Source organism: Poecilia reticulata, chromosome 15, assembly GCF_904066995.2.
Source record: "Poecilia reticulata chromosome 15, P_reticulata-male-v2, whole genome shotgun sequence".
In the NCBI taxonomy this organism is placed as follows: Eukaryota; Metazoa; Chordata; class Actinopteri; order Cyprinodontiformes; family Poeciliidae; genus Poecilia; species Poecilia reticulata.
In genome coordinates this window covers 11,996,190-12,008,881 of record NC_088844.1, presented here as the reverse complement: position 1 = coordinate 12,008,881, position 12,692 = coordinate 11,996,190, and the positions used below count along the sequence as shown (strand labels likewise).

The following is a 12,692-nucleotide window of genomic DNA, read 5'->3' as shown; positions in this document are numbered from 1 at the left end:
AGCCAAGAATTTATAGAAACCTTTACACAGTTTAAGATGTGCTCTAGTCTCCACTCCAACCAATATACAGACTGTGGCTGGAAACAGGAGTAAATCAGGAGTTGCAGTACTTCATTGTTGTCAATGGTTCACAAATATAGAAGAAAAAGCACATTATTCCGAATGCCTTCAAAGACAGACAGTTGTAGTGATTTTTGTATTTATTTTTTTGGTTCCCCAAGTGTGCTACAAAGAGCTGACCTGAGTAAATCAATATCTAAGACTGTTTGTGTTGGTGGATGGCGTCACTTTGCTTTTTATGTGTAATCGGTTCTCATCTGAGGTTGGTCTATACAATGCTGCCCTGAGGAGAGTCAAGATTCATGTTTGTGTCTGCTTTGAGCTGTCTTTCTGAAGAGAGCGGATGTCCTTTAGACCCAACACCAAACCCATTATACAGCAAAGTGTTTTCTGTGACTCATGTCACACTGTAGTTCTAAGCCCCTTTATCATGATGGCAAAAAAATAGATAAATAAAAATGATTAGAAGAACTGTATCCTTTGTTATGTACCGGTTTCTTTGTGTCTTGTTTCCTAATGTTCTTATCTTTCTTTCAGACTCCATACTTTTGGCCGTCAAATTGCTGGGAACCTGAAAACACAGACTATGGTGAAAGAAATGTTGCAATGATCTGTTCATTAAAGTGCCTTGCAGAAGAATTCAGCCCCCTTGAACATTTTCTTATTTTGCCAAATAACAACCATGACTTTAAAGTATTTTATTGGGGTGTTGGAGACACCCCAATGAAATAGACACAAGATAACACATTCACGCTGTTGGTAGCGCTCTGAAACCGATTCCGTTGAACCATAATTCAAAAGCATTGTCTGACTTTCACTGGTCAATTTTCAGTAATTTTTTTAAATGTATTGCTACTTTTTTGACCATTGTGAGTTTATGACTATTGTGAGTATGCTTATACTGCGCAATTACATGATTCCACAAAGTATTCACTCAACAGGGCATGTCACCTTTTTTCAGTGTTGTTTGTAAAAACAAATCGATTTCTTTCCACTTCACAATTTTCCTTGACCTTCTGTGGCATAAAATCCAACGTTTGCACTTCACATGTCACAAAATAAGAATAAATGAATGGCCTTCAATGCTTTAGTAAGTCACTGTGTTTAGACAACGCTAATTGAATTAACTTGTGCCTAGATTGTGGTTTTATAAATATTCCTGAAGTTGAAACTGTAGCCATGCTCCTGGATTCCATGTAGCAGTGTCCTCAACAGCAGCAATGTGATGCATCTGGACAGAAAAGCGGAGACGTGTCTGTTTGCGCGCACCTGTTGTTCACAGTTGGCTGAGCATTTTAATGTTGATACGGGGAGGAGCTTTTCATTTTTACAGACAAGCAGAGTGGAGATAAAGCTTTCATAATGCCAAAAATGTTTTTTTGATGAATGCCCGCACCCTGGTAGGTCTGTCATTTGCAGCAGAAGAGGGAAAGGGCTAAAGCTCACTGTGGGAATAATCCCGGGAGCGCCAGGGGAACTTTGAGAGCAGCAGATGCCGAGGCTGATTCACGTGAATGATGCCCCATAATGAAAACACTCTAATGGCATAATGAAGCTCCCGCATTACGGTCCGTTAACAAAGAGATGAAGGGACGATTATAGCACAGGAAGAGATCAAAAAGTCAGGGATGCACACACAAGCGCTCGCAGTAACAGACGCGCTCGCAGCGTGCACAGCTAAATGACCTTTGCGATTTTGCAGGCCAGTTTAAATGTGCAGTTGAGAGGATTAAACGCATAAACGCAGAGCCACTTAAGGCTGTTAAAGCAAAGCTGAGATTCTGTTCTCTTTTTATTACCAATCTTTCCCTCTGTCTTTTCCAGCTGTTTACCTCTGCAAAAGAACAATGCAAAACAAAGCACGTCTGGAGCTCGCTGACTATGAAGCGGTAAGTAAAAGATCTGTTGTTAGTGTCACCTCTTCAAGTGTGGCCGCTATTTATGTGTTGGCACATCTCACCGACTCTCTCTCCGTTTACTTTCTTTCAAGATAACAATGAACACAACTGCTTTTACTTCATGCTTAATCAGTGACTTAGACATTTTCTAGGGTCCTTTTTTGATTTTAAAGATAGGAACTTATCTGCCTATCAAGCAGATATAAAAAGCTAAGTTTCCCCAAAAGCCTTTCTTTTCTCATTTGTTTTCTGTTTCACCCACAGGAGAGCTTAGCAAGGCTACAGAGAGCTTTTGCCAGAAAATGGGAGTTCATCTTTATGCAAGCAGAAGCACAAGCAAAGTAAGTTACTAAAAGAACCACATATGCATTGAGCCATGATAAGCGAGTCCTCTTCTTGTTATGAATCATGTTAGGAGGATACCATCATGCTTATTAAGAGATGTGCACATCAGAGGGAATATGGGGGTTTTGATTAAGATGGTTGTTATTTTTTTTCCATTTCCAGGGTTGACAAAAAAAGGGACAAAATTGAGAGGAAAATTCTCGACAGTCAGGAAAGAGCATTCTGGGATGTGCACCGACCAGTGGTGAGTAAATCCTCAGGCCATATTGTTGTGGCTTAATAATGCTGGAATTCATAACATTTCAGATGGTCAACACTGTGATCCCTTTAAAAAAACTAATCAACCTGCACACCCTGCTCCAGCATTCTCAATTGAAAATTAGTACCGTGAAGAAAAACATACCTTGTACCTCTTGAGGTTTTTGGTGGCAATCAATTTAGCTGAAATTGTATGTGATAGATGATAAACTTTAAGAAAAAAATCATGCATTTTTTCAACATTATTACAAACAAAACTCTGAAAAGATATGTCGCTCATCTGTATGAAACCCCCATTATTCAAATAACCCAAATAAATCCCAGAGCAACCAACTGCTGTCAAAGGTCAACTCACATCATTAATCCAATCTCAGTGAAAAAAATAACTTTTCTGTGAAAATTGGGGAGGTTTCTTCAAGAACATCAGAGAACAAAAAGCATGAAAGACAGGAAACATGGTAGAAAAGTCAGAAATTAAGCTAGATTTGGAAAATGAAAATCTACCCACTCTGACTGAGCTCTTTTTGAAAAGAAGAATGGGCATTTTTTTCAGTTTCTTGAGTGGTTTTACAAAGCATCAACTCCGGTAGTCTGAATACAAATGCATGCTACCTTAAATTTTTTTGTAATGCACCTCATAACATGATAAAACTCAAAGGTTAAACGGATTAAGCACTGAACATGTGATAAAGCCTAAAACCTAATGGGTTGCCGTTTCACACCTTTCAATCCCAGTAGGGATGTATCAAGGTGTTTAATAAAGAAATAATGTTTTGAAAATGTCATGCACTTATAAGCACTCTATGGATTATACAATGTTATGTGCTTCCTGCAACATTTAAATGTTGTAAAGAAGCAAAGCCACTGCAGAGCCACTGACGTGTGTTTGCCTTTGTCATACACATGAAATGCCACATCAATAACTGTCACAACACATCAGCTTCAGTAGCGCTTTTTACCTTGTTCTCTGTACACTTGCTTTGCATTAGCATTTAGTTTTTTCCCTCCTGAGTTTAAAGCGTCTCCTCTGCTGCGTTTCTCCCAAAGACAGTTTGGTGGTTAATTGGAAAATAACAAGTTCAATTTATGCGTCCTTGGAGCAACATAATCAATATTAATTCAAATTTCACAGTAACGCCGTCGAGCTTCTTGGCGCAGTTTTTCTGCAAGAGGGCTAGATTATGACCACTTGTTCAATCAGCCAGAAGCTATACTCTGAAAGTCTGAGTTCCTGCTCCTTGACTTTTTTTTTCCATCAGCTGGGACATTTCTTGTTTAATTAAACACCATTTGACACATTAACTTAGATATTTCACTGCATGATTAGGCATATTAGATTTGATTAGCTGATACTCTTTTAGTGCAGGAAAAATTGCACTTTGAACCCTGAGGTGGTGTAGACTATAGAGGATCTGGTAAGCTTCAGGGAGATAAAATAAAGATCAAAAGGGCTGTTAATCTTATATATATATATATATATATATATATATATATATATATATATATATATATATATATATATATATATATATATATATATATATATATATATATATATATAATAGAAAATACAGTACCTTGTGAAGGCCTTAGGGGAATGCCAGAGAACTTTGGAGAACAAGACCAAGAAACTAAAACTTCCTAACATGACGAGTACATCTGATAAAAATGATCAAGTAGAAGAATCTGTGAAATATTAGTGGTACTCATTACAGATCTGGACTTTGTGGAAAAGCAGAAATAAGAAAGCCATTGTTTTCCTAAATTTATGTGGAGAGCACAACAAACCCATTGGAACCTGGAGAAGACTTGAGTGGAGTTTAGCTCAGTAATTCAGTTGTACACAAGCGTCTCATGACACGACACATTTACTGTGTTCAAGGCATGGTAGCACTACTTCAACATATTTTCACTCAAGTAAAAGTAAAAAGTAGCCATCCCAGAAATGACTCTAAGAGAAAAAAAAAAAAGGGTAAAAAGTCTACTCAAACTCAATCATTGAATATTTGGGGGGTGTGGGGTTGGCTACGAAGGTCTACTATTTTCATGTACTGTATTTCTTTTACAGTGCCATACATACAATGTATCCATTCCATCAGAAACATTTCCAGTAGAAGGAAAATAACCAGTAGAAGGGGCTGCACAGTGGCGCAGTTGGTAGAGCTGTTGCCTTGCAGCAAGAAGGTTCTGGGTTCAATTCCCAGCCCCAGTTTTTCTGTATGGAGTTTGCATGTTCTCCCTGTGCATGCGTGGGCTTTCTCCAGGTACTCCATCTTCCTCCCGCAGTCCAAAAACATGACTGTCAGGTTAATTGGCCTCTCCAATTTGCCCCTAGGTGTGAATGTGTGCATGCACGGTTGTTTGTCCTGTCTGTCTCTGTGTTGCCCTGCAACAGACTGGTGACCTGTCCAGGGTGACCCTGCCTCTCGCCCGGATCGTTAGCTGGAGATAGGCACCAGCACCTCTCCCAACAAGGGTGTAAAGAAAATGGGTGGATGGAAATGGTGAAGCTAAATTAAACCATTATTATTTACATTTCTTTCTTATCGCAGCCTGGTTGTGTGAATACAACAGAAGTCGACATAAAGAAGTCCTCCAGAATGAAAAATCCACACAAAACCAGAAAGGTATCCTCGTTCGTACACACCGTTCTTGTTCTTGCTAACGTTAGTCTGTGTATTCCAGAGCTAATGATTCTGATGCATGCTTGTGACTGGTTTGTCATCTCAGTCGGTGTATGGGCTACAGAATGACATCCGTACCCACAGTCCTACCCACACCCCCACTCCAGAGGCCAAACAGCCCACAAAAGAAGAGCTGCAAGAACAGGTTAGACCTGAAAACGGTTATCACGCTTTATCGACAGGAGGACCTACGAGACAATTCTGTAAATTCTTTGTAGGAGGTTTTGTTCATTTCAGTGTAATTTGTGCATCACTTCTATTTTCAAAGAAAATAGAAGTGATGCACACTTCAGTGATTACCACATTCAAAATTGGATTGAATGTGGTAAATTTAATGCATGGAGTAAAATAATCGCATCTGATGGATGCAATTTCTTCTGTGAGTTTACTGCATGCTTGCTGTCCCATGCTGTTGTTTCAGATCACCTTTTGGCAATTACAATTAGACCGGCATCGACTGAAAATGTCCAAAGTGGCAGAGAGGTGAGCAATGTTCCTTGTGTCTTCATTAAGTTTAGGCATCGATCTGTTTATTGAGGCGTTAAACGGTCGTAAAATGCAGAGGAACCGAGGACTTTAGAGACCTCAACAAGAGTTTTGGGTTCAGATAAAATCTTTTATTCTTTTCTGATCACACGATACTTGAAAATTCATGTGCATGTTTGTCATTTATTCAATAATTAAAAAAAAAAAAACTGGTGTACAATACTCAGAAAAAGTGCTCCTCCATCCTTGCATCCAAACTAGGTGATAATAAACACATTTTATTTCAGATTTTGAAAACTCTTGACATTGTAAATTCACCCTTTATTTCTAAGAGGAGCGCATGTTTTCCCTCACAATAATTTTATGATTTATATTTCTGTTTCGCCACAGTGAAGTTTCTGTCTCGTGTTCTGTTGTTTGCGATAGTTTGCTGGGTTACACAGAGCAGTATGTTGAATATGACCCATGCCTCATGCCTCAAGACCCATCTAACCCCTGGGTCTCAGATGACACCACCCTCTGGGAGCTTGAAGCCAGGTAGCTACATGACCTCATCAAGTATTCAGTCCAATAACTTCACCTATTTCACAAGATACTGCAGATTTGTATCTTTTTTTATATATATATTCCTGCTTTCGGTTTCCTTCTCTAGCAAGGAACCAGGCCAGCAAAGGGTAAAGAGGTGGGCGTTCGGTATCGATGAGGTCCTGAAAGATCCTGTTGGAAGAGAGCAGTTCCTGAAGTTCCTCGAGTCGGAATTCAGCTCAGAGAATCTCAGGTGCTTCAGAAAATACAGAAAACTTCAACACATACTTTTTAAAATGTTTTATTTTTATTTTATGTGATTACTTGAAGCCAGGTAGCTACACGGATTAAAGCGGCTACCTGCGTTGCGTTATTTATGTTGCAAGATAACGCAACATAGAGCGCGATTAAATATTGCTTTTTTATTGCAGTGGAGTGAAACCACCAGATCTCAACTGGGTTGCTTTCTTTCTATCACCAAAGCAGCTTCGACTAATCAGAGTATACACATAGGACATCACGGGCGCTGTGTGGTTTTGTCACCTAACGTCTCTGGTGCAGGGGTTAAATTATTATTTGCTATGCAGTAAGCTTTTGTGGTTTGAGGGCTGAACTTTAGATTTGACTGTTATCATCTGGGAAACTTCAAAGGTTGTCAGACATCCCTCAAGCTCTGTATGTTTATTATAGCCACTCTACACACAGCTGGAAGTGTTCAGAGTTGATAAAGAATAATAGTGCAAGTTTTTTTTTTTTCCTTTTTTTTTTTTTTAGAAAGCAGATTTATTTGTTTCAGTGTATACGAGCTACAAGGATTATTTTCACTAAAGCAAATGGCAATATTTAGAAAAAAAAGAAAGAGAAAGAGTTTCTAATAATAATTAGTAGAGACCAATAATTTTTTTAAGCCATTTAAAAAATACTCTGTTATAAAATTTATATAATTTCATAGATCTGTTGAAAGTAACTTTGCAAAAAAAAAAGTGATGCTGTAGTTATATTTAGATATGAATATTTTTACTGTTCACACACCAAAGAAAGTGTAGAGCACCAAAGATCCACAGGATCCTTACAGACAGAAAATGGCTCATCAGCGCCCTCTGATGGTATGTGCCTGAAGTGTAATTCTTCAAACACCACGCATACCTCAGTTTAACGAAAGTAAAATAACTGTTCATCACTCTTGTTTTAATTCCTGGCGTATATGTAAAAAAACAACAAAAAAACATGTTTTTAGAAAGTTCCCTAGAGCAGTCTCATTTGTAGTTTGGATGACAAGTCAGGTGTGGCTGTGCTGTGACAAAACTACAAGCCCCGTGATTCAGGGAAGCAATAAGCAAGTTATTTCCACACAAGCTGGTGTCCTCTATAGTTAGGAAATTCAAATCACCATTTCGATTTTGCCATTCACTGCCAGTTCTTTGATCACAAGGAAGTGTATATTTCAAAAGACATAGCTTAAAATCACAGATTTGAGTATATGGGTAAAATCCTCTGTCAGTAGCGCATTCGAACCTAACCACAGTTTCTTGTGGAAATCAAAGTGAGGTAATCTATATGTAAAACTCAAGCGGCAAAAACACCAATTTGAGTTGGAAACAGGTTGTACTAGATTATTTTAAGTTGTAAACAAAGCAATCCAAGTACATTTTTAAGAAATACGTCTGTACCATTTTTCTCTCTACTGTTGGGATTCAGGTTCTGGCTTGCAGTCCAGGAACTAAAGAAGCGACCCATCAGAGAGGTCCCAACTCGTGTTCAGGAAATCTGGCAGGAGTTTCTGGCCCCCGGAGCGCCCAGTGCCATCAATGTGGACTCCAAGAGCTATGACAAAACCACTCAGAATGTCAAAGACCCTGGACGCTATGCCTTTGAAGATGCACAGGTGAGTTATAATGTAGCTATTTATAGTTATAAGCAAATCTGCACTGCATATTTCAAATAGTTATGTAGAAAAAGTTTGTCTCTGAATATTAAATTAAGTCAAAACTATTTTAAAACTGCAGGTTGCAGTATGTAGCTCCCTGCTGTTTGGGAGTCGAGATGCATCTGGCATCTCCTTATCTAAAGCACCGTTTTCACTGTATCTGCTGCTTTCGTCCTTAATGCTCTCATTCTGTTTCCTCAACAGGAACATATCTACAAACTGATGAAGAGTGATTCTTACAGCCGTTTCATTCGTTCCAGTGCCTACCAGGAGTTGTTACAGGCAAAGAAGAAGGTACAAGAAAACACAAGTCTTAATTTCAGACATTGAATAACACCTCAAATTACATGTAAATGTTAATAACTATACAGCATTGACAACATTTAGATGGAATCTGTTATTAATATCTATTGTTGTTCAATGGAGTTCAGACAAAGGGTCATTTAAAACAAATATTCATTCAGTAAAAAGCGGGACGCAGAGAGAGCAGAAATTGTTAGTATTGTTCAGTTGTGATTGTTGTAGCTCTGATGTCAAGCTGGGAAAAAAAACTGAAATAAAACAGTGGGTAAACATGATAGTTAATTCAGAATAGCTGTAGTGTGTTTATGTTCTTCAAACCTACATTTTCTCTGCCTGTCATTTTGGCAAAAGTTTCAGGCTTCTATTTAAAAAGAAGACATTGTATTACCAACTGCATTAAGGTGAGACTTACTTTTTATGATCAAATTAAAAGTAAATACATTAATTTGTCTTTTGTGTCTCCACAGAAAAGTAAAAATTTGTTCTGAAGTCTCTTACTTCCAGGTAATGTCTACGATAAAATACTTAAACGGATGTGTTGTGTGGCATCACCATAAAGTTTTGTCTGTTTGTCTTTCAAGTAATGCTACATTTAAACATCATGTCTCATTCTACACACCGAATATTTCAGGATGTTAAGATATATTTAATTATTGATATAAATGCATACTAAAATGTGTAGGCTGCACAGTGGCGCAGTTGGTAGAGCTGTTGCCTTGCAGCAAGAAGGTTCTGGGTTCGATTCCCTACCCCGGTCTTTCTGCATGGAGTTTGCATGTTCTCCCTGTGCATGTGTGTAAGAAAATGGATGGACTAAAATGTGTAAAAGTTTCTGGTACTTAAAGGTTATAAATCTAAAGATTGGATGCATGTCAAACACTAGCTGTGTTGTTTCAAAATACAAATCCAAGAAAAATTAAAGCCATTTATTTTAAATGTTGAATTAAGGTAGGCTTATTGAAGTCAAATATTTACCACTGAGGGAGTATTTAAAATGAATTTTTTTTCAATATTAGAGATTTACAGATCAGAGTTTTGTGGTTGAATTCCCACCGACAATGATTTCTAATGAGATCTCCCTTGCTATGTTTGTAATTTAAGACATTAATGAAAAATGAACCAAAGACAAAAAGATTCTTTTCTTTAGCATCTCAAATTAGCAGTAAGCACAGTTGTCATTAATAACATACAATTAAAACAAGTTAGAATTATATAAAACAAGTCAGAAAATTAATTATGATGAAGCTCATATTACAGACCTAGATATATTTTTTAAAAGACCAACTTTAAAACATTTCTACATGTTAATTTTTTTTTTATTGTTTAGTGTTCTAACCTTAAATGTCAGATTTCGTTAGCTAAAAGCAGAAAATCATCATAGCTAACAAAAATATAGACTTACATGTTTCACTTTGTGAATTGAGTAACTGAAATAAATAAACTTTTCAATAATTTTCGCTAACTGAATACGACTGCGGACGCTTAAGCTAAACCCTGAGAAAATCAAAAGATTTCCAGCATTTCCAGATCCAGCATGTTCCATGACAAACAGATACTGAAAAAGATCAAAGAGAGCATCTGTGCTGAAATATGTTCTGGCATCTGCTGAAGTCTCACTTCCTGTTTAACAAAAGCAGCCTGAATAAGCAGCTGACAAGTCTCGGTGGAAAATAATTAGCTTTTGATTAGTTTCATACACCTTTTGAGCCTCCTCTAACTTCCGTTTTGAACAACTTGAAGACATCTTTGTCTGTTCTGGAGTTTTGTTTTTTTGTAGTTTTTGAGCTATTGGTTATGCTATATACTTAAATGACACCCTAACCCAATTTGCATAATAAACTGTACTCATATAACTGCAATGGATGGTTGTCGGAGAGATGCTATTTTAAAAGTGAGAATAAATGTTTATAATGCCCTAAATAATAGTAGAATCTGTTGTTTGTAGGTTTTGCACATATGTAACTATTATCATTCTGGATAAAGAGGTAGCAGCGCTGCCTCTAGCTGAGAGGGACTGTAACACGAGGACTGGGCCGCATGTGAATGATTCAGATTAGAATCTTAAGGAATTTCAAGTCAATAAATAAAGTGACAAAATTGATTAACTGGCTAGCATGACAGCATTTTACGTTTACTAACTGGAAAAATATTTAATTTTTAATTTTCTGCCATCTCGACCAGTTCCAGTTTCAAAATAATTTCTTACTGCATTTGTTATAAATATATATTGTTTGTTAGTATAATTTTGGATCTCCCTATTCTGAGTGACTTTGGTCATTATTTAGTCACATGTACATACCACATGCCCACTATACATTTTAAAGGTAAATTCTTTAAAACGTCACTTTTATATGTTGCATTGTATTTACGAATCGTCAATTTGTCATATCGAAACTAATTAAATCCTAAAAGATGTAGTTCATATTTAATTTGCAGGTTATCTGTTTATCGAAGCATAAAGAATGATTACTTACTATAAGTAAGTAATCTACAGGTAAGTCTACTATAAGTAAAGTAGATTACTTCTGATGACAAACATGACAAACGTCGATATAAAATGCCTTTTGGTACTTTTGTTCCATTGGTCAGCAGAAAACTTTGAGAAGTGTTGACTCCAAATGTCAAAAGTGGGAAAGACGTTTTCCATGGTCACATTACACAACTTTCGTTATTGAAACTCGACTCTTTCTTCTTTCCTCTCAAGCACAGGTGGAACCACTGGCAAGCGAGAGACTGTAAAGTTGTGTGCCATGCTAAAAATCAATGGCTTCCCTCTCCCCGGGGTACAAAGAAGGGGAGCCATCGCATCTCATCATCCTCATCGTCCGTCATCCACTATTGGCTCAGCCAGACAATGAGCCAAGCTGCCTGTTCGTCTGTTGTCCACAAGATGTTGCATGTCCATGGAGAGGACGTTTCAGTTTCTCTCTCCTCTTTCGGTACTGATATTTCCAGTGTTCCCAGAAAGAAGGCGCTGTTGGACTCGAGGGGAGTGAGAGACTAAGAAACAAAATTGGAGAAAGTTCAATGCAGTGTCCCAGTTCTTTCCATGACAACTACTCAGTCGGGGCACTTTCTCTCACTTCCAGCAGAAACAAATGATGTCAGAGAGAAAAAAGAAAAAGACACTGAGAACCCCTCCCCCTCCCCCCCAAGAGAGCAACAGCTTACACTGATAACTTTAAAACAATGTCATTGCTTTACATGAGGTTACAGAAGCTTTGTCACGCTATGGGAAGTGTTGTGCAGAATGAATATACAAAAGATATATACATATATATATATATAATGATTCTGATTATTTATTGTGCATTTAGTTTGCTGTTCATAATTTGGTTGCACTACAATATTTAGCACATATGATTCTCAATGCACCTGTAAGGTCTCATCCAGATTTACAAAGACTCTGTCTCCTGTCTTATGTAGAACATCATTCTTTGTTATTCTCTCCTGCATTTATTTTTATACCATATTTAAAGACACTTTTACTTACTTGTATTAATAAAGTTGATCCTCTATCTGTTACGGTGTTGGTCTTGTGCTTTCATCCATGGAGTTTGTGTTTATCTTCCGGGGATCGATGTACCTCCCATCCTCTGTAACGTGCAATGCAAGAAACAGACACCAGGAGCTTGGCTTATGCTGTGCACTTTTACAGTCAAACACAAGAGGGCGATAAGTTATTTCTCCACGACTTGCAAGAATCTGACCGTCTTCACAGATCAGTAAATATACAGATAAATGTGAATTTGTCATGCAAAAGTGCCATCATCCTCCGGCCTGCTGAAAAGGGTTATTGTTCATACGTTGGCCCTCTGATGTTTTGCAGGGTCTGTTGATGTTTCAGCTCTTTGATGCCAGAAGTGACCGTCTGTGTTTCCACTGTCTGTGCCCGGCAGTCAGTTTAGCAAGAACCACAAAACAGACAAACATCTTTGTCTCGACTGCATCAAGGAATGCGAACTGTGGCGTTTCTCAAAGCACGCTCTTCATAGATTTGTAGATGTGCATCCAGTGATTTATGGACTGGAGGTTATGAGACTTAATGTGATGTGGTTTTGCTGCCAATGGAAGGTTTGCAGAAGACCTTTGTTTTTCCAGTGTCCCTGCTTTTATTGTCTTTGGTGGCAAAGATGTAATGGCGGTCTTTGGAACTTACTTAGATATATAGACACCAGACACACACACATGTGTGTATATATATAT

At 37.8% G+C, this 12,692-nt stretch overlaps 1 protein-coding gene across 2 annotated transcripts in view; it reads left to right on the top strand.

Moving 5' to 3' along the window:
• The window catches only part of rgs7a (regulator of G protein signaling 7a), a 62,328-nt gene extending 50,317 nt beyond the window's left edge, over positions 1 to 12,011 (top strand). The window contains exons 6-18 of one of the 2 annotated variants that reach the window (XM_008429249.3): positions 598 to 649; positions 1,885 to 1,949; positions 2,223 to 2,299; positions 2,466 to 2,547; positions 5,114 to 5,188; positions 5,292 to 5,390; positions 5,667 to 5,728; positions 6,158 to 6,268; positions 6,384 to 6,509; positions 7,955 to 8,141; positions 8,388 to 8,477; positions 8,954 to 8,990; positions 11,196 to 12,011. In XM_008429249.3, coding sequence (XP_008427471.1) covers positions 598 to 649; positions 1,885 to 1,949; positions 2,223 to 2,299; positions 2,466 to 2,547; positions 5,114 to 5,188; positions 5,292 to 5,390; positions 5,667 to 5,728; positions 6,158 to 6,268; positions 6,384 to 6,509; positions 7,955 to 8,141; positions 8,388 to 8,477; positions 8,954 to 8,974 — 1,047 coding nt within the window. In that variant the 3' untranslated portion in view covers positions 8,975 to 8,990; positions 11,196 to 12,011. Of the gene's footprint in view, positions 1 to 597; positions 650 to 1,884; positions 1,950 to 2,222; positions 2,300 to 2,465; positions 2,548 to 5,113; positions 5,189 to 5,291; positions 5,391 to 5,666; positions 5,729 to 6,157; positions 6,269 to 6,383; positions 6,510 to 7,954; positions 8,142 to 8,387; positions 8,478 to 8,953; positions 8,991 to 11,190 lie in introns of both variants that reach the window. The other variant, XM_008429250.3, reaches the window with a different exon arrangement.
• The last annotated feature ends 681 nt before the right edge of the window (positions 12,012 to 12,692 follow it).